General features: G+C 42.8%; 1 protein-coding gene across 1 annotated transcript in view; it reads right to left on the reverse strand.

Annotated features, from left to right (window-relative positions):
• Nucleotides 1-20,017, reverse strand: part of NINL (ninein like) — an 82,728-nt gene that overhangs the window by 45,564 nt on the left and 17,147 nt on the right. The window contains exons 3-10 of the mRNA XM_060754530.2: nt 15,799-15,895; nt 13,675-13,838; nt 11,828-11,894; nt 11,443-11,633; nt 9,166-9,321; nt 7,708-7,875; nt 6,963-7,099; nt 5,430-5,570 (exon numbers count right to left, since the gene is read on the reverse strand). Of these exons, the coding sequence (XP_060610513.2) occupies nt 5,430-5,570; nt 6,963-7,099; nt 7,708-7,875; nt 9,166-9,321; nt 11,443-11,633; nt 11,828-11,894; nt 13,675-13,838; nt 15,799-15,895 (1,121 nt within the window). The remainder of the gene's footprint in view (nt 1-5,429; nt 5,571-6,962; nt 7,100-7,707; nt 7,876-9,165; nt 9,322-11,442; nt 11,634-11,827; nt 11,895-13,674; nt 13,839-15,798; nt 15,896-20,017) is intronic.

Consider the following 20,017-nt stretch of genomic DNA (forward strand, 5'->3'; position numbering starts at 1 on the left):
GTATACGGGAGACTTCATCAGAAAGGTCTAGTGTGGTTTGATTCTCCACGCCGTTAGGCGTAGAGATTGCAGGTCGGGGTGTAGGACCAGGCCGTTCTCTACTGTGAGAAGGTCCGGGGTTTGGCTGAGGTGGAGGTATTGTTTGTTGGAAATTTGGAGAAGGGGGGCAAACCAATGTTGTCGTGGCCACCAGGGTGTGATTAGAATGCAGTCCGTGTTGTCCTGAATTATTTTGGCTATGACTGGGGATAGGAGGGGTAGCGGTGGGAAGAGGTAGAGGAGGCCGGGCGACCATTGGAATAGGAAGGCGTCCCCGAGACAACCTTGGGATGCGCGAGGGTGGAGCCGTGCGCAGTAGAGTGGGCAGTGGTTGTTTATTGGAGATGCAAATAGGTCTATTCTGGGTTCGCCCCACTTGCGTGTGAGGGCTTTGAACTGTCTGGGGTGGAGATGCCACTCGTGGTTGTTTTTTGAGGATCTGCTTAGAGAGTCCGCCAGGATGTTGTCCTGGCCTGGTAAGTGGATGGCTGTGAGGAGGACATTCTTCAGAATGCACCACTCCCAAATTTGTTGTGAGATGTGGAGGAGTGTGCGTGAGCGTGTTCCTCCCTGTTTGTTGATGTAGTATTTGACAGAGGTGTTGTCTGTTATTATTTGTATGACATGATTGGACACAATGCGTGTGAAGGCCCGAAGAGCCTTCTCCACTGCCATCATTTCTAAGGCATTGATGTGGAGCTTCTGCTCTTGTGGGGACCAGTGGCCACTGATCTGGAATCCCTTGAGATGTGCTCCCCAACCTGAGTTGGAGGCGTCGGTTGTGAGGGACATGGAGGGACGGGGATGGTTGAATGGCATCCCCGAGAGAACATTGTATTGCTTTGTCCACCATGAGAGTGACTGGAGGACAGGGGGTGGTGGTTTTAGGACCCGTGACTGGGGTTCGTGAAGGGGGTCGAACGCTTTGAGAAACCAACTTTGGAGGGGTCTCATTCTTAGACGGGCAAAGGGTGTTACACTTGTGGTAGAAGCCATATGGCCAAGGATAGATTGGATAGCCCAAGCTGATGTTTGGCGGGATTGTTGTAGGGTTAGGATAGCCTGACACAGATTTAGGAAGCGATCTTCTGGGAGGAAGGCCTTCTGAAGTGTGGAGTCTATTATGGCTCCTATAAATTGGATACGTTGTGTTGGGGTCAGGTGAGATTTTTCGTGATTCACAACCAGACCCAGATCCTGTAAAAGAGATAAAGTATAATCAGTATCCTTGCACAGTTGTGATCGAGAGGATGAGCAAAACATCCAGTCATCCAGGTAAGGAAAAACTGTGATGCCTTGCTGGCGGAGGTGTGCGGCTATAACAGACATGCATTTGGTGAATACCCTTGGAGATGTGGAAAGTCCGAACGGGAGAGAATTAAAAGAGAATAGTTTGTTTTGGACCGCAAAGGTAAGGAACCTGCGGTGGGAGTGTCTAATTGAAATATGGAAGTAGGCGTCTCGAAGGTCAATCGTGGCTAACCATGAGTCCTTGGGAATGAAGGGAAGGATTTTGGGGAGTGTCACCATACGAAATTTACGTGGTGTAATGAAAGTGTTGAGTTTACGTAGATCAAGGATGGGGCGTAGACCACCATCTTTCTTGTCCACCAGGAAGTAACGGGAGAAAAAACAGATGTCTGAATCTTGTGAGGGAGTAGGCGAGATGGCGCCCTTTTGGAGGAGAGAGTGAATCTCTTCCCAAATGATTTGGGAAGGTGGTGTTAGCAGTACATTACCCACTGGGGGATAATTGTCAAATTCTATGGCATAACCCCTTTCAACGATGTCCAAGACCCAGGTGTCTGTGGTTATGGACTGCCATGTCGGAAGGAAGGTATGTAGTCTGTCAAGGTATGTAAGCGGTTGGGTGTGGGGTGGTGAGGGAGTGTCGGTAAGTGTAGGTGTGCTAAAAACGGCGTTTGTTGGTATTGGGGGGCCTGGTATCACGGTACTGACCTCTGGAAGGTAGGGGCGGTCGTCTTGATGATGTGGAGGGGTTGTAAGGTCTTTGTCGTCCCCTGTAGAATGAGGTGTTGTAGGGCCTATTGTAGTATTGAGGACGGTAATAATAGGAGCCCCATCGTTGGCGTTGGTAGGAGTATGGTTGATGGTCATACTTGTATACTGTTTGTTTCATTTCATGGGAGTGTTTTAACTGAGAGTCTGTTTCAGGATTGAAAAGGCCTGCCTCATCCATGGGGAGATTTTCAATCAGGGTGCGTTGTGATTGAGAAAGGATAGCTGCTCTTAGCCAGGCGTGGCGACGAAGGGCCACTGATCCTGCAATAAGTTTGCCTGCGGTGTCAGCAATATTTTTGGAGAGGTCTTTTTGTAGGGAGGCCAAAAGGAGAGCTTCTTGTTTAAAAGCTGTGGCTAGAGGTTGTTCAGTTGGTGGTAACAGGTCTAGATAGGGAGCAATTTTGTTCCACAAGGCAGTCTGGTATACACTCATGTATACTCCATAGTGAGCCATGCGTGCAAAGAGGCATGCTGAGGAGTAGAACTTTTTGGCCATAGCATCCAACTTTCTTCCTTCCTTATCAGAAGGAGAGGTTTGGTTAATTTGAGTTGGTTTAGGTTGAGCATCAGTCACAACAGAATTTGCTTTAGGCATTTTAGCAAGCCATGAAGCTGAGGAAAGGTCAATACGGTACAAGTTTTCAGGCCTCTTAGGAGTTGCCGGGACAGAAGCCGGGGCAACTCCATTATTTTTGAGAATTTTTAATAAGTAAGGTAGAGTGGGCAACACAGTGGATGATGGATGTTGTTGTTCAGTGGAAGTAAAACACGGGTCAGCTACCGTATCGGTAGGTTCCGGAGTGGCTAAGTTTAAGGTTCTAGTTAGTCTTATTAAAAGAGCTGAGAATTTTTTGAATTCCTCCACATTTTTAGGGGAGGGGTCAGCGTCAGGTTGGGTATCCAGGATGGCAGGTGTGTCATCATTGGATTCAAGGTCGATGGTTTCTGAGTCTGGCAGGGGTGGATTGTTGGGATCTTGCTCGGGTGGGTGGGTTTGGGCCTCAGTTTGGTCTTCCTGAGGGCGAGAGAGTGTGGCCGTGGGAGGCGCACGGGGGGGCTGAGGGTATCTAGGGTCCTCCAGATGGGAGGCATCAAAGCCCCTATAGTGATCAGGGTGGGGAGGATAATGAAAGGGTATGGGGGGAAGGGAGGAGGAGGGGGATAGAGGTGGTAAGGGTACTCTGGGTACCCATATGGTTGAAAGTGCTCAGAGGAGCGAGGACGGGGCCTTTTGAGAGGAGGAGAGGAGGGCGCTGTCGGTTCCGCCTCAGGAGAAGGGGATCGGCGGCGGCGGCGGGAAGATTGCGCAATCGGCGCAGCCGGAACGGGGGAGGGAGTTTCTCTCGGGGCCGGGGCTTGAGGAAGAGGGGATGGGAGGGGGGAGGCTTGGGAGAGAGGAAGCGGAGGAGGAGAAGCCGATCGGCCTGCAGAGGGCTGGGCTTCCAACTCCAGCTGAGGGGCCAGGAGTTCGAGCGGAGGGAGGTGGGAGGGGTCATCCAGTTGGAGCATGGTGGGGAGTGGCTCCTGGAGGTGCAGCACGGATCCGGAGGAATGGGGCATCGGTTCCAGTCTGGGAGGACTCAAGGACTGTGTGTCAGTGAGTTGCCGTCCCTTTTTCTGTTTATTTGCTTTCTCTTTTGTTTTCCCCAGCCTCGTGGGCTGTTTGGGGAGTTTTTGTTTCTTTGCAGGCGGTTCCACAGGGGAAACAGTTGCCTGATCCAACTCATGCCTTTCCCCAATGCGTGGGGAGGGAGGCTGAGGGGGCTCTATCAATGGGGAAGAAAGGGAGGGAGTGGGGAGGGATTGTGGAGCCAGAGCGCGCTCATACAACAGAGCTTTCAAACGGGCATCCCTTCCTTTACGAGCCCTTGTGGTAAAGCTTAAACAAATCTCACAAGATTGGAGATTATGGGATTCTCCCAAACAAAGGAGGCATCTTGAGTGCCTATCAGCTTCGGGGAGGGTGGCCCCGCAAGCTGAGCAATTTTTGAAATAAAGGGAAGACATCTAGCCTGAGGGTGAAGGAAAAGAGTTGTCAGCCGGTCCGAGTCGAGGGTGGAGAAAAGAGGCAACCAAAGTCCAGAAATCAGTCCAAGTCAGTCCAGTTAGTCAGAGGAAATCGAGGAGGAGTTGTTCCGAGATGCTGCTAGTTTAGCGCGGAAAAGGAAACTGGATAATGGCGGCGCCGCTCGGCGCTTATATCCAGGGGGGCGGGGGAATGGGCGGGGCCTAGGTGGCTCAAATAATCATTTTTAATTCTTTAAACTTAGAAATGTTCCGAGTTTCTGCGCATGCGCAAAGAAGAACCCATAGGTGCGCATTTCACGGACGACACGAAGAATAAATCAATTTCCCCATAATCAGAAATACAGGAGGGGATATCCGCATTGCACAGGAAGCTCACACTCTAGTGTCCAGCTTAGCAGATGGTGAAAACTGGCAGATCTTACAATGTGATTCTTGGCAATTTAATTTTTTTTCCTGGGAAATCTTGAACTCAAACTCACTTTGGCACAAAATCTTACAAGCTTCTGAGGCCATAAATAGATCTGCCTCTCTGTGGTCTGGACATTTATGTGTTTTGTCTGTTCAAACATTTATTTAAGCAAGTCTAACTCCAACCACACTTTGCTCTTCAGAGAAATGAGCTAAGAAAAATAAGAAAAACACAGGGTAGCAGAGCAGATGTACAAAAGTAGTGAAAATGCCACTTACGCCCATAAGTTTCCCCATGAAAGTAAGAAAAACATATTATTTTTGCAATTTTAGTTTAATTATTTGGTTTGAATTCTTTTTTCATATTTATTCATTCATTTATTTATTGTGTCAGAAGTGGGGTTTTATATATCTGTGGAATGCCCATGGTGAGAGAAAGAACTCTTCTTGTCTGCTTGAGGCAAGTGTGAATGTTGTGAATGTTTCAATTGGCCAACTTGATTATTATTCAGTGGCATTGCAGCTTCAAAGCCTGGCTGCTTCCAGCCTGGGGGGAATCTTTTGTCGTTCAGGAAACAATCAGGGCCGGCTAACATCTTCCAACAAAGGATTCCCCAAACCGGAAGCAACCAGGCTTTGAAGCTGCAAGGCCATTCAATGCTAACGAAGATGGCCAACTGCAACATTCACACTTGCCTCCAGCAGACAAAGAGTTCTATCTCCCACCTTGGACATGCCACAGATATATAAACCACGCTTGCCTAGTTTCCAATAGACCTCACAATCTCTGAGGATGCCTGCCATACATGTGGGTGAAACATCAGGAGAAAATGCTTCTGGAACATGGCCATACAGCCCAGAAAACTCACAGCAACCCAGTGATTCCAGCCATTAAAGCCTTCGACAACACATTTAAAGATTGGTTCATGTACCTGAGTTTGCTTTCATTGTGGTGCTCCAAAGCACTATGGGAATCATCGACTTCCTTAGAAAGCTGCCAGTTCCACTTTTCCACTTTCTCCAATTCAAGTCTTGCTTTGTCTCTTTCAGTGGAGATCTGTTCCACCCGGACTCTGCAAAGTGAATTCACACAATGTTTTCATTTTCTAGAGTTGTTATGCTGTGCAATTTCTATCATACCCTTTTCCATAGTGACTGTGCAAATAATAATAATTTTCAAAATCCCAATTTACAATTGAAACCAACCCCAACACTTTTCTTTGTTAAAGAAGGAATTCTAAGCATGCAGCAATTGTAACGTGCACCTTTTTGGCCACATTACAAAGGGTGCCCTTTTTGCCACTGCACATTATATTCAGTAGCAAATACTTATTTTGGTTTCAGAGTCTTGAAAATTGAGGTGCACATTAGAGTCAATGGCACATGAGACTTGAATAAATACATATATGCACACAGGTATTTCAAATTCGGGGGCAAAACCAAACTCCCAAAATTTTCTAGTACTAAGTGTTTTGGATATAGGATTCTCCATCTAGTCCTTCTACAAACATGATGCAGCTGTATACCATTATGCCACAGGTAAGTGGTAAAATCTATACAAACAACCTATCTGCCCAACCAATCTTATAAATACAAAGAAAGAATTACAGTTAGTGGGTTGCTGTGGATTTTCCAGGCTGTAGGGCAATGTTCAAGAAGCATTTTCTTCTGTCGTTTCACTCAAATCTATGGCAGCCATTCTCAGAGGAGATAGCTGAGCCTGGGACTTTTGGATATTGATACATTTTTGTTCAGGCTTGAGCTATGCAAATGCAAAGAGAGAAGCAAAGAGAGACAGAGTTTGGAGTGTGCTCTTGCTTCATAAGCTGCTGAAGGGGTTTATCCACATGGACAAAGAAAGACCATTTTAGATCTCTCATAAAAGGATATTATGTGAGTTGGATATTATGTGAATTATGTGAGGGTATTACCTGACACTGTGTAGTATATGTCTGTATAGCATATTTCCCCGGTTACGAGCGATTTTTAACTCCTATATGTTATCTATTTAACAGTTTTGGGTCCATGGACCATAATGAAGTTTATATATATATGTGAGTTGGCACAACTGATCACATTGTACATGTGTTGTTCTGAACTGCGAAGAGTAAACTACTTGTTCTTTACTATTCACCTGTGTGGCACATTTTCTTTCTCTGGCAAGACACTGTGTGGGCTGATGAATGGTGAACCACACATGGTTTATTTTACATTCTATCACAACATTCACACTTGCCTCAAGCAGACAAGAGTTCTTTCTCCCACCCTGGACATTTCACAGATACATAAACCTCACTTGCCTACTTTCCAACAGACCTCACAACCTCTGAGGATGTCCGCCATAGATGTGGGCGAAACATCAGGAGAGAATGCTTCTGGAACATAGCCATGCAGTCCTGAAAACTCACAGCAACCAAGTGATTCAGGCCATGGAAGCCTTCGACAACACATTGAATTATAGTTACTCTAGATGGTGAAGTTCATGTTTAAAGGTGGCAAAAGCCGCCTGCTGAAGTTGGCTCTTCAAAGCCATTAATTCATCACTGAGGGTCGCGGAGAGCTCCAAGAGATTCACTCTCTCCTCCAAGTTGAAATCCAGACTCTATAAAAAGAGGTAAAGAACATCTCAAAATTAAGGGGAAAAATAAGTCAACTTTTTACTCTTGAGGTTAGCAGGTCTAAGTAAATCAGTAGTCAAGATTACTACCAAGGTTTGTATTAACGCCAGTTTCCTAGACTCTTTATACAGAAGAACTAATGCTTACAATAAGGGGATTGAGGTAAGATTAACAACAGATTGGACATAACTGTAAGATAGGGAGAGTATAGCTGTAGTCCATATGCTTTTTTGTGGTCGCAAATTTATTTATTTACGACATTTATATGCTGCCCTTCTCACCCCAAAGGGGATCCAGAGCAGCTTACAAGATATATATACATACAATATATTATATTATTAGCATAGTACAATATCAGTATTAAATATTACTATATTGTACTATACCATTATATTGTAATATTATTAGTAATATTACATGTAATATAAATATATAATTATAATATCATATTATTATTAGTATTATATTGCAATACATTATAATATAATATAATATAATATAATATAATATAATATATAATAAGCATAGCACAAAGACCCAATAGCAACCAAAAGTATTCACAGGCAGAGAATGAAAAGGCAGCCATAGAAACCTTAAGCAGCTCCTTGCAGTTTTCAACCCCTTCCTGGGCCCAAACAGAGATAACTTGCTCAGGACTTGCAAAGCCGCTGCCGTCATCAATGCTGGAGAAAAGATTCATCGCTACGGAGCCAGACAAAAAAGAGGGAGTTGCACTTCGATGTCCGCTACCTTGGAAAATCTTTGAACGAGTAGAGAGAGAGAGAAGAAAAATTAACTTTGGATGCACTTTTAAAGGCAGTACTAATGGTGTGTGTGTCTGTCTATAGATAGATAGATAGATAGATAGATAGAAATATAGATATAGATATATAGATATATATATACACACACACATACACACACACACAAACTATTTTTTATCATTTTAAAACTATTTTGTATCCTTTTGATTTTTGTTTTAAATTGTTTTTAGTGAGGCTAACAGTTTGCTGCCATTTTGTCTTGATTTTTGGTATGTATTCAGTACAATCAGCCCTCCAAATGTGTGGGTTTATAATTACTTTAACAACAACAACAACAACAATAACAACAACTTTATTTATGTTTCCAGCCACCATCTCCCCAAAGGGATGCGGGGCAGCTTACATGGGGACCAAGCCCAGTCACACAAAACTTAAAATATAACACAGTAAAATTTTAATTACAAAACATCATAAAAACATAACCATCAATACAACCAGTAGCCTAACCTACTGGCCATATACTGAGCTGAGGGGCAGGGCAGGGGCTTGTCCAAAACAGTTGCAAGGGCAGGGCTGATAGGAAAGTGCAGGAGCCAGATGATAAGTATGGGCTAAGCAGGCCAAGTCAATTTGTGCAATACAACTATAGAGCAAGGACAATGGTAAAGTGCAGGAGCCAGATATTAAATTATGGCTGGAGGGGTCAAAATTATCTAGTGAACTGATCAATCAAAAGCACATTGGAACATCCATGTTTTAAGCTCTTTATAGTTTTTTGTGGGCGAGCAGATGGCGACTTCTGGATGGCATATGTTCTGTATCAGAAACTAGAGCTGATGTGGTTTAGCCAATGTGATTTTCTGAATCAGCACCCCAAATAACCAAATGAAATCTACAGTTGACCAAAAACCGATTTGTAACACTTTTAGCACTAATGTTGGAAAGTGATCCCTGGTCAAAGAGGTCCCTGGTTAAGGAGTCCCTGGTCCAAAAAAAGTTGGGAACCACTGCTTTAGATACACAGCCTCAAGGTAATGTTATACACAGCAGTTTAAATAATTCTGCACATGAAGCAAAGTTTCTGTATAGTAAACTATCAGAAAGCAAAAGTGTCACTCTCAGCTACCCATGTGGGCACTTTTGTATTTTGGAATTCCAAATAAGAAATGCTCAACTATTAAAATCATACCGTTACGCTATAAAAATTAAAGCAGACGCTTTTCGAGCAGCTTCAAGAATTTTTAAGCACGTGTCTCCCAGAGAAATTAGTATGTTTTCATTATTACCTGGTATGATGTTGATCTTTGACATTTTGGTTTCAGTGGTGTGGAAGAAACTGGGCAGGGAATGCGATTATGGCTGAATAAGCCAAGCTGGAATTCTTTCAAACTCACTCGGCCATCACCATCACTATCCAACTTAATAAATAATTCTTCAAGGTCCTGTACAAAACACCATTAAAAATACTGCATCATAAAGTATTTGACTGACAAAATTTTTCTAAAAAATTGGGAACTGAACTATTTCTTATTAGAGTTGTGTGTGGAATTAGTTTATCCCGTTCTTTTCTTCGGGAGCACGAAACAGGAAGCCCACTCCTCACACGAAAATCAGCTCAACATGGAAGCAAGCTGGAGCTGATCCCAGCTCCAAGCCTGCTTTCATCTGCAGTGGAGTGCCTCCCATAATAATAATAATAATAATAATAATAATAATAATAATAATAATAGCTGACTCAATATGAGGATTTAAAGATCAAACTGCAAAGACTGTGGCACAAGCCAGTAAAGGTGGTCCTAGTAGTGATCAGCATACTCAGTGCAGTGCCTAAAGACCTTGGCCTGCACTTAAGCACAATCGGCGCTGACAAAATTACCATCTGCCAGCTACAGACGACCACCTTACTGGGATCTGCACGCATTATTCGCCGATACATCACACAGTCCTAGACACTTGGGAAGTGTCCAACGTGTGATCCAATACAACAGCCAGCAGAGTGTCTGCTGTGGACTCATATTGTGGTGTTTCCAATAATAATAATAATAATAATAATAATAATAATAATTCCAGCATATATATCTCGTTTGCTGTGACATACTATGTTTTTGTGTCAGTAAAATAATAGTAATAAAACTTTGTTTATATCCCATCACCATCTCCTTGAAGGGACTCGGGGTGGCTTACAAAGCACTCCAGGGTACACATATAACATACAACCAGTAAAAACAATACAAAAGTAAAAAAACAAACACTACATAGAAATATAACAAAAAAACCCGTCAATACATGTTAGCATAAAATCAAAACAATACAATTTTAAAACAACAATAAAGAAAACGAACTGCTGTCAATTCACTGGTGCCAAGTGTCAGCTTCATGTGGGCTCATTCAGCCTACTCAAGGTCAAAGGCCTGTCTGAACGTCCATGTTTTTGGATTGGAATGGAAGGATTGAAGGGTAGGGGCTAATCTAATCTCTTTTGGGAGGGTATTCCAGAGCCGGGGGGGGGAGCACCACAGAGAAGGCCCTCTCTCTCGTCCTCACCAACTGTGCTTGAGACAGTGGCGGGACCGAGAGGAGGGCCTCCCCTGTTGATCTCAGAGCCCGCGCTGAGTGTGTGTATGGCGTGCAAGCCAGAAAGTCCACGCGTCTTCCAGTACCTACAACTGAGTGCCTCTTACTCTAGAGGTGCTCGATTGTAGGCGTGCACACTTTCTGGGCCTGCACACCACGCCACACATGCACTCTCTTTCCAAGGAGAGTGCGTGTGTGGTGTAGCGTGCAGGCCCAGAAACCCCTCCTACAGTGGTCCGATAGAAAATGGATCTTTCAGTACCCCAAACTGAAAACAGAAATCTTCCCTCCTGATTTCGGGAGGCTCCCAAAAATGGATCGGGGCCCCCACTGAAAGCCAGGACACGAAATGGTTCAAGGTTAACCCTGAATGCACTACCCTATTCGGTATGGCAAACAAAAGAAAGAATCATAGTATGCTAATTTATCTTGCATAAGTATCAAATATCTTTAGAAGCAAACCAGTTCTGCATACTAAGATTTTTTTTTGTACCCTATCATTAAGGCATATGGCCTTTGGATGAAACTGAGCTACCCAAAAGAAGAAAAAACAATACAAATAATCAAGCCTCTAAACACTGACCAAAAGAACAAAATCAGTTTATTTTCTCAAAGTTTCTGGAGAGTATTGAAACAGCTTCAGGATACTAACTCCCATTAAATCATATTAGCAGAAGATATCTCTTTGCTTATCTAAACAGAAGGAATGTTCTTTATCCCAAACTAGCCTTGCCTCACTAGCAGAGTAGCTTGATCCATCTTGTGCTTTCAGCAGACCAACTGCATTACTAATATTTTTAAAATTTAAAATATGTATTTGCTTTACGTGATCAGATAGGACAATGATGTCCATTCATTCCTGTGCAGCTTAAAGGTCCAGAAACCAGCCCTAGCTCTTTGTTTTATCTAAATGCTACTTTATGCATAACTACCGTTTTCATGTTCGAGCCAACTTTTCTGAGAATACTCCAAAGCCAAATCTAACCCACCTCTTTTCCCAGCTCTTTGAGCCCAATGTTCTTACAAACAGTAGCCAGCTCTTGTTTGTTCAGGTACCCATTATTTCCAATGCCAAGGTCCTCCCAGATGTCCCGAACCTGATTCTCAGTCATGTCAAAATAGGAGCTGGAGACTTTTCTGGGACCATCATACAGGTCATCATCCCATGTACACATTCGCCCTGTAAATATGAAGACTTCCATTAGTTAAATGGAATAGTACTTTATATTTAATTAGCTGTCATTTCCCCCCACAAAGTTAAAGTAACAAAAGTAAATCCTGCTCTTGTTGCCTTTCAACATATTCCAGTGTTTGTTTTCAAAGAAGAATATTTGTCTTCATATTCATACCTTTTAAAATTTAAATTGTTCCTACCTTCTCCTTCAAACATCTCATGGTGTGGTTCTTTTGCACTTTCAGGTTCTTCATCTGATTTAAGGCTCTGGAAAACACATCCAAAATCACATATTTAATGCAAATTATGAAGCAAACCTTCTGCCATTTAAACTGTGGGTCCTGACTCCAAATTGGATCCCTTTAGCTCAATGCTAAATATTTTCTGTTGGTCATGGGGGTTCTGTGTGAAAAGTTTGGCCCAATTCTATCGCTAGTGGAGTTCAGAATGCTCTTTGATTGTAGGTGAATTATAAATCCCAGCAACTACAACTCCCAAATGTCAAGGTCTATTTTCCCCAAACTCCACCAGTGTTCACATTTGGGCATATTGAGTATTTGTGCCAAGTTTGGTCCAGATCCATCATTGTTTGAGTCCACAGTGCTCTCTGGGTGTAAGTGAACTACAACTCCAAAACTCAAGGTCAATGTCCACCGGATCCTCCCAGTATTTTCTGTTGGTCATTGGAGTTCTGTGTGCCAAGCTTGGTTCAATTCCATCATTGGTGGAGTTCAGAATGCTCTTTAATTGCAGGTTAACAATAAATCCCAGGAACTACAACTCCCAAATGGCAAAATCAACCCCAACAGTATTCAAATTTGGGTATATCGGGTATTTGTGCCAAATTTGGTCCAGTGAATGAAAATACATCTTGCATATCAGATATTTACATTATGATTCATATCAGTAGCAAAATTACAGTTATGAAGAAGCAACAAAAATAATTTTTTTGGTTGAGGATACCACAACATGAGGAACTGTATTAAGGGGTCGAGCAATTAGGAAGGTTGAGAACCACTGCATTAACATGAATCTGTTGTCCAGTATTTACAGTGGACTCTGCAGAAGATGCTTCAGCTGTACTTCATCAAAAGGAAAATCAGCCCGTTTAGCAAGCCTTGCAATTGCTGATTTGTTATCAGTAAATGTTTGGCTTTTATACTTGTTTTATATACCTATATATATGCAGGCAGTCCCCAACTTACAAACAAGATAGGTTCTGTTTTTAAGTGTAACTCCATGTAAGCTTTGAATAGCATAGGGAAGGGTTAACACCCCTGTGGTGTTTGTTTTGCTGTCTGTGCCCCTGTTCAAAAGATTTCATCTCACTTCCTGTCCCTGTGATAACTGAATTCTGAAAAATGTGGCGAAAGGCATTGGTGAGAAAGCTTCAGTGAGGACACCTTTTACCCAAGATAACTCCTGCCTTCCAAGGGGTAGATTTCTCTCACTTCCTGTTGTCTCATCTCCGTTCTTAACTATGAGTCATTTGTAAGTCAGATGTTTGTAACATGGGGACTGCCTATATATACCCAGGGTCACATAACCATTTCTCAGTACAAAAGGGGTCCCAAGTGGAAAAGTTAAAGAAGTGCTGCTTATGTGCAAAACATGAATGCCTTGACTGTAAACATGTTTACTAGACTCATGGCTCTTATACAGACATATCTTAACGTGACATGGAAATCAAATATTGTCATCTATGTTGGATCAAATGCACAAAATGAGATCATCCAATACAGTATCCTGAAGAATATCAGAAATAAGCTTCATGATAAACTAAATCAGTGAGACCTCTCTCACACAGCAGAATTCTGCTCATAGGATTGGCACAACACATGCTCTCTGCCAATTCTTTCTCCCTTCGGAGCCCTAAACCTCTTCTCTAAAGGGCTGGAGGGCCATCTGGAACATTGTCAGTGTGGTGAAGGGAGCGGCAGAGATTAGGGGAAATGGGTGACTACAAATATAACAGCAGAACTTCAGTGTCTCAATAAAATCCACCCAGACTATTTCAAATAGTTGGTAGAAAAGCCCTTTGCCTTACCTCCACACTCTCCAGAGATGCTGAGCGCCTCAGCTGACTTTTTGACTGCTGCTCTTGTAAATACTTGGTAGTTTCCAACTTAGTGCTCTGCAGTTCTGGTCGCGTCCGGCGGCCATACCATTTAGCCCCATTGATGTACTTGGGGGCAACTTCATCTGGAACAACTAAGAATTGAAATCAACTAAAGTTAATTTAGCCAGTATTGCACCACCTGACATCTCTTGGGAAGTAGCAGCTAATAATGAAAGGACCAAGGCAGTGACATCTCTGGCCCATCCTCTGTTAGGATATCAGCCAGTATGCCAATGCCTTACATCAAGAAATAGCTTTCTAAGAGCTACAGAGATATTTGCAGGAACACCTCAGCAAGCTAGAGTCCAAAAGTGGCAGGCTAAAACCCAGAAGCTCAATCAGTGGCTAAGACCAAATGAGAGACTTCTCTCCTGGGCACACAGGAGACTGGGCGACTTGGAAGATGCTGAACAGACTGCGCTCTGGCACCATGAGAGCCAACTTTAAGAAATGGGGCCATAAAGTGGAGTCCACAACATGCAACTGTAGAGAAGAGCAAACCACAGACCACCTATTACAATGCAGCCTGAGGCCTGCCACATGCACAATGGAGGACCTTCTTACAGCAACACCAGAGGCAGTCCAAGTGGCCAGCTTCTGGAGATATCATACTTACAAAGAGCTGAAGGAGAGGAGCCATTTATTTTAGAGGTTACAACTGGGGGCAAGCTGTAAATTACATCAATGATCTTAAAATTTCTACCTCTATATGGTAACTGATAGGCCCTGCCACCAGTTCTTAAATGTCATATCATCCCGCATATGGGTGTTGCTACTAAGAGGTTGCAACGTACTTTATCTAAGTTGTTGTAAAGATCAATGTTGTTTGTGCTATAACTTTAAGTTGCTGTAAGGTTCAAGGCTGTTTGTGCTACAGCTGTTTCAGTTAATTGAAGAGTTAATTGAGAGTGTTATTTTCATGTGTATAAAGATGGCTACTGTGTGTTTAGTTCTTTGCCATTGTGCGTTTATGCTATTGTGCATCTATGCCTCTGTGCCGTTCTGCTTTGTGTAAGCCGGGGACTATGCTGCAGATGTCCTGCGAAGACACAGCCATGAGAAGAGGACAAGGATTCCTGCTTATCTCAGCTGAGTAGTGATATCTCTCAGAAGATATTGTTTCATGTTACTTTTGTGGAAACAGTAATCCTGCTACTTTGTTTTTGTATGCTGCCAATACTACAATATTTTCTTTTCTACTTTAAGCCGAAGTCTCGTGTGTTTTTCTTTTATGAGCCAATTCATCACACACACAGTTAACTGGGCTAGAGTCAATCTGCATGCTACTCATGCTAACGCATGACAATGGGCATGTTGCTAATTAGTTACATCTAATTAATCTAATTTAACTCACTGCCCGGTGGCGCAGTGGGTTAAACGACTGATCTGCTAAACTTGTTGACCGAAAGGTCACAGGTACAAATCCGGGGAGCGGCATGAGCTTCCAATGTCAGCCCCAGTTTCTGCCAACCTAGCAGTTCGAAAACATGCAAATGTGAATAGATCAATAGGTACCACTCCAGCGGGAAGGTAACGACACTCCATGTAGTCATGTCGGCCGCATGACCTTGGAGGTGTCTATGGACAATGCCAGCTCTTCGGCTTAGAAATGGAGATGAGAACCACCCCCCAGAGTTGGACACGACTGGACTTAATGTCAGGGGAAAACCTTTACCTATTTATTAAATACTGCCCTATGTAGGAACTACAGTTTGAAGGTTTTCCAGATAAAGGAACTGCAGTCAAAGAAAGAACTACTTTATAACTAGTGAAAAGAACAAGGGAAGATTAATGCTCTTGAAAATAACAGAACTCTATGATCATTGCTGTTTTCTACACCATCCTTCTTTGAGCAATATTCTTTTACTATTTTTAAGGCACGAAAAAAGAACAACAGAAGGGGCTCCAATTGAACAGGTTGCATTACTAATGCATTGATCCAGGATGCTCTGTAGCACACTTAGCTTAGTGGTTAATCCACATCTTAGACAAAGTCTTAAATCAGGAAATCCAAAATAAATCTTCTTCTTCCAATTCACTCTTTGTACCCACCTGGCTCCAAATAACTGCTGTCATCGTCAGAGAGACCAAGGCTGATGCTTGAGGACAATACGGTCACAAAGCCCTCCTTAAATTCATCAAAGTTAACCTAATAGGGAGACAGACAGGAGGAATCTGTTCAGTTGAGTCCGGAGTAGAAAGAAATCTCAGCTCTTGTTTCCTTTCTGTCTTATTATGTGGAGGAAGGTTCATAAAGAAGAAATGAAGACTATCCCAAAATCTTGGTATAATTTAGTTCTCTTTTGGTTCCGCTAAAATAAGACATTATCTAAATAGCTAAATTATAAATCGGAATTATGGTAGAACACATTTGTGCTTCCATTTTAAATCACAGTGGGTCCTTTAAGCACTCTGCATGATACATCATAACATTTCAATTATTTACCTGGAGGTTATAAGTACAAAACTTTGGATGGTCTGGAGACCTCCCTTTTTTGACCCAGGGCACTCTAAACAACACACACACACACACACAAAATCCCTCTTGAATCTCGGTTCATACAGCAAGGGGAACTTTGGTACACATGAGTAAGCATATGCTGAGTGCCTTCAAGTCATTTCTGACTTATGGCAACCTTAAGGCAAAGCTGTCACGGGTTTTTTAAAGGGAAAATATGATCATAAGGGGTTTGCCATTGGCCTCCTCTGAGGCTAAGACTGATTTGCCACTGTCACTCAGAAGGTTTCCAAAGAAAGCAGGGATTCAAACCTGGGTTTTCAAAATTGAAGTCCAATGCCCAAACCACTGTACTTCAATACCACAATTCAAATACTGCTGGTGCATGTAGCTGTGCTGGCACGGCAGTGCCAGGAGATTTGAACCTCTTTTTCTTGCACTGCTAGTTTGTATGAATTTATTTAAGCCATGCATTTTGCAATCAGGTAGCTTCCCCAGGTTGCAGCCATAGGGCCAGCAAACTGACAATCGTTGTTAGAGTCTTTAGACCCGCCCCTTTTCCCAGGGTTTTGGAGGCAAAGGAGGACTTTTGTTCAGTCTCACTGTTTGGAGCCTAACAGCAGGACACGTGGGTTTCTCTATCCCACCTGCACAAAGGCTTCACTCCTTCACTTCCACAGCTTTGCTGAGAGAATACAGCCAGCCTTTGCTGGGGCAACAGGACAGTTCCTACAGCCTTCGTGGAGTAAAACTAAAGGACACCTTTCAGCTTGGCAGACCTACATAAATTTTGTCTGGTAAGGGACTCGGGCTATCCATAAAGTAGCTTGGAGCCAGGAGTAGGGGCCTCACGCCAGCAAGGTAAAGAAAGATTGCCCAAAGAGGGGTCAGAAGATTTCCCTAAGGAAGAAAGGAACAGTTTACCACCAGTTGCCTGCCCTTGATGGCAGATTGAGGAAGCTACCGGTTTTCCAAGGTTATAAAGTGTTTAATTCATTTGTTTGAAGATTTAAGCCCAAATAAAGAACTTTGTTGAACTTATTTTGAGCCTCAATAGAACTTTGTGTTGGGAAATCTAAGGGGCCCTTCAGCTGAGGCATCCCAGCGTCCCGTTGGGCATACAGAAGGCACATCCTGTAAACAGACATTATTTCAGGCCCAGCGTGCAACAGCACAGTAGCCCATTACTGCATAGCTACCAAGCCACATGGCAGGAATGGGCAACTGTGGAACAATAGAATCTTCATACACACACACGCGCGCGCGCACACACACACACACACACAAGCTTGGGGACCTGGTGTTACCTGAGTAATTAGAAGTAGTCTTTTTTTTTAAAAAAATTACAAAATGTATAAGGCTATGTGTGTACTACAACTCACATCATGCCAGATTAACCCCTGAAACTCCATCAATACTTAAAGGTTGCCATGTTAAGCAGATTTCCTTTAGATGCATCATTGGTGGGGTTCAGCATGCTTTCCAGTTGCAGGATTAATTACAACTCCCACCATGGTGAGTCAGTCCAATCAAATCCCCCCAGTACGTTCAGTTGGTCATGGGGGTACTGTGTGCCAGGTTAGGTCCAACTATGCTGGGGTGAGGAATGCTCATTGATTGCAGGTGAACTATAAATCCCAGTACCTACAACTAACAAATGTTAAGGCCAATTCCACCCCAAATCCACCAGGATTCAAATTTTGGCATATTGGGTAAGCGTGCCAAATTTGGTGCAGATCCATTGTTGTTCACGTTGACAGTGCTCTCTGGATGTTGGTAAACTATAATTTCTATAAATCAAGGTGCATTTTCCCCAAAGCCCTCCTGCATTTTTGTTGGAATTAGGGGTTCTCTGTGCTAAGTTAGATCCGGGGCCATCACTGTGGTCCAGAGGGCTCTTTGATTGCAAGTGAACTATACATCCCAATACCTACAACAGCTATAAATCAAGGTGAAGTCCCCTCTCCAGTATCTTTTTTTGGTCATACGGGTTCTGTCTCCCAAATGTGGTCCAGATCCATTGTCAGTGGGGGTTACAATGCTCTCACTTGATGCAGGGTGAACTACAACTTCCATTATGTGGAGCCAACCCCCCCCCCCCCCCCAAACTCCTCCAGTATGTTTAGTTGCTGATCAGTTCTGCTCTGTTTATTGTACAAACAGAGTTGAAAAGAGTAGGAAAGGGTTAAGGAAGAGACAGTGGGAGAGGTCATGCAAATTCCACATCAATGGAGTTGGAAACACTGGGATGTCTATGGTAGAGGAAACACATAAAATCAAGACTGAAATTGTCCCCAAATTAAAGCCTTCACTTGGATGGTGGGCAATATTATGCTTGTGGAGAACACTGGCAGGGCTTTTGGACATGTTCATGGCACTCAATATAACCTGCAATGTAATTGGAGGGAGGGCCATTGGTATCTCCTGCGTAGTTAGACCTATAGCTGTTTGTGGAGGTAGGAACTTGTCTGTGAAAGCGGATACTCCAGCCACACACACATACATATTTTAACTTTTATTGTGTGTGTGTGTGTATTATATGTATATATGTGTGTGTGTATGTGTGTACATTTTAATCTCCAAATTCTCCTAACTCCTCTAGGAGAGGTAAACAACAGAAAGCAAGCAGGAATCATTCAAAAAAGAAGGGCTTCTCTTGGGCATAAACTGACGTAAGGCAAAAATATTGAGCAACGGAGGCACGAAAACACTCCCGAGCCACATCAGCTACGCTCCCTTCCCCACATAAAGGTAAAATACAAATCAAGCTTCAGAATTGCGTTAATGTTTAAGGTTCTCTCTCTTTTTTTCAGATGATAAGATCTACACATATTCTTACTGAGCTTGCTCTTTACAGTAAGAATGTCAATTTGTTTGTTTCTGGCACTCTGTGGATAGTTGAGATAATTCCGCAAACAAGAGTTGACTTTGCTTCCAGCCCATCAATGGATGACATCTAAGGCAGGAGAGCCATTAGCTCAGTCAGTTCAAAAGTGCAGCTTTTGTGAAACACAATTTGCTTTCAGCTTCTTGCAGGTTCCATGAGCCAAAATCACGGCTGAGAAAAGGAAGGAGTCAGAGCGAGTGATTTATGACTCTTTGCTGGAAAAAAAATGATGCAAATACATGTGAACTATATTAGTAAATAAGAAAAGAGAGCAGGAGGGCAAATATAACAAGTCTCAAGCTGGGGTGCTTCTCATCTCCACCTTCTCTGCATCCAAAAAGAAAACATTAGAAGCTTCTATTTCTAGTTAGGGGCATGTTTGAGACCACTTTTTTCTGTTTGTTTAAATCATTGTTTCTTGTGGATCCCAACTCCAAATGGGATCCCTTTAGCTCAGTGCTGGGGTCATGAAAACTTTGGAAACAGTAAAGGGTTTCTGAATGCCACCAATTTACACAATTATGTTAGCAATGACTGCCGGATTTACAGTGGATTCTGCAAAAAATGCTTCACAGTTGCACTTCATAAAAAGGAAAAGCAGCATGTTTAGGAAGCATTGCAAATGCTGATTTATTATTAGTAAATGTTTGATTTTATACCTATTTTATATATTTGGGTTTGCGTAAAAAATGTCTTCAGCAGAAAGGGGTAACAAGTAGAAAAGTCTGAAGGATCTCTAGTTTAAATTGTAGTGTGTCTACAATTCAGGATACAGGATGTCAAGAAAATCAGGTTTAGAAATGTGTGCAAAATATATTTTGACCAAACCATTTGTTACTGGATTTTATTTTATTTTATTGTCGTGTCAGGAGCGACTTGAGAAACTGCAGGTCACTTCTGGTGTGAGAGAATTGGCTGTCTGCAAG

Source organism: Anolis sagrei, chromosome 1 (genome assembly GCF_037176765.1).
Source record: "Anolis sagrei isolate rAnoSag1 chromosome 1, rAnoSag1.mat, whole genome shotgun sequence".
NCBI classification, from domain to species: Eukaryota; Metazoa; Chordata; class Lepidosauria; order Squamata; family Dactyloidae; genus Anolis; species Anolis sagrei.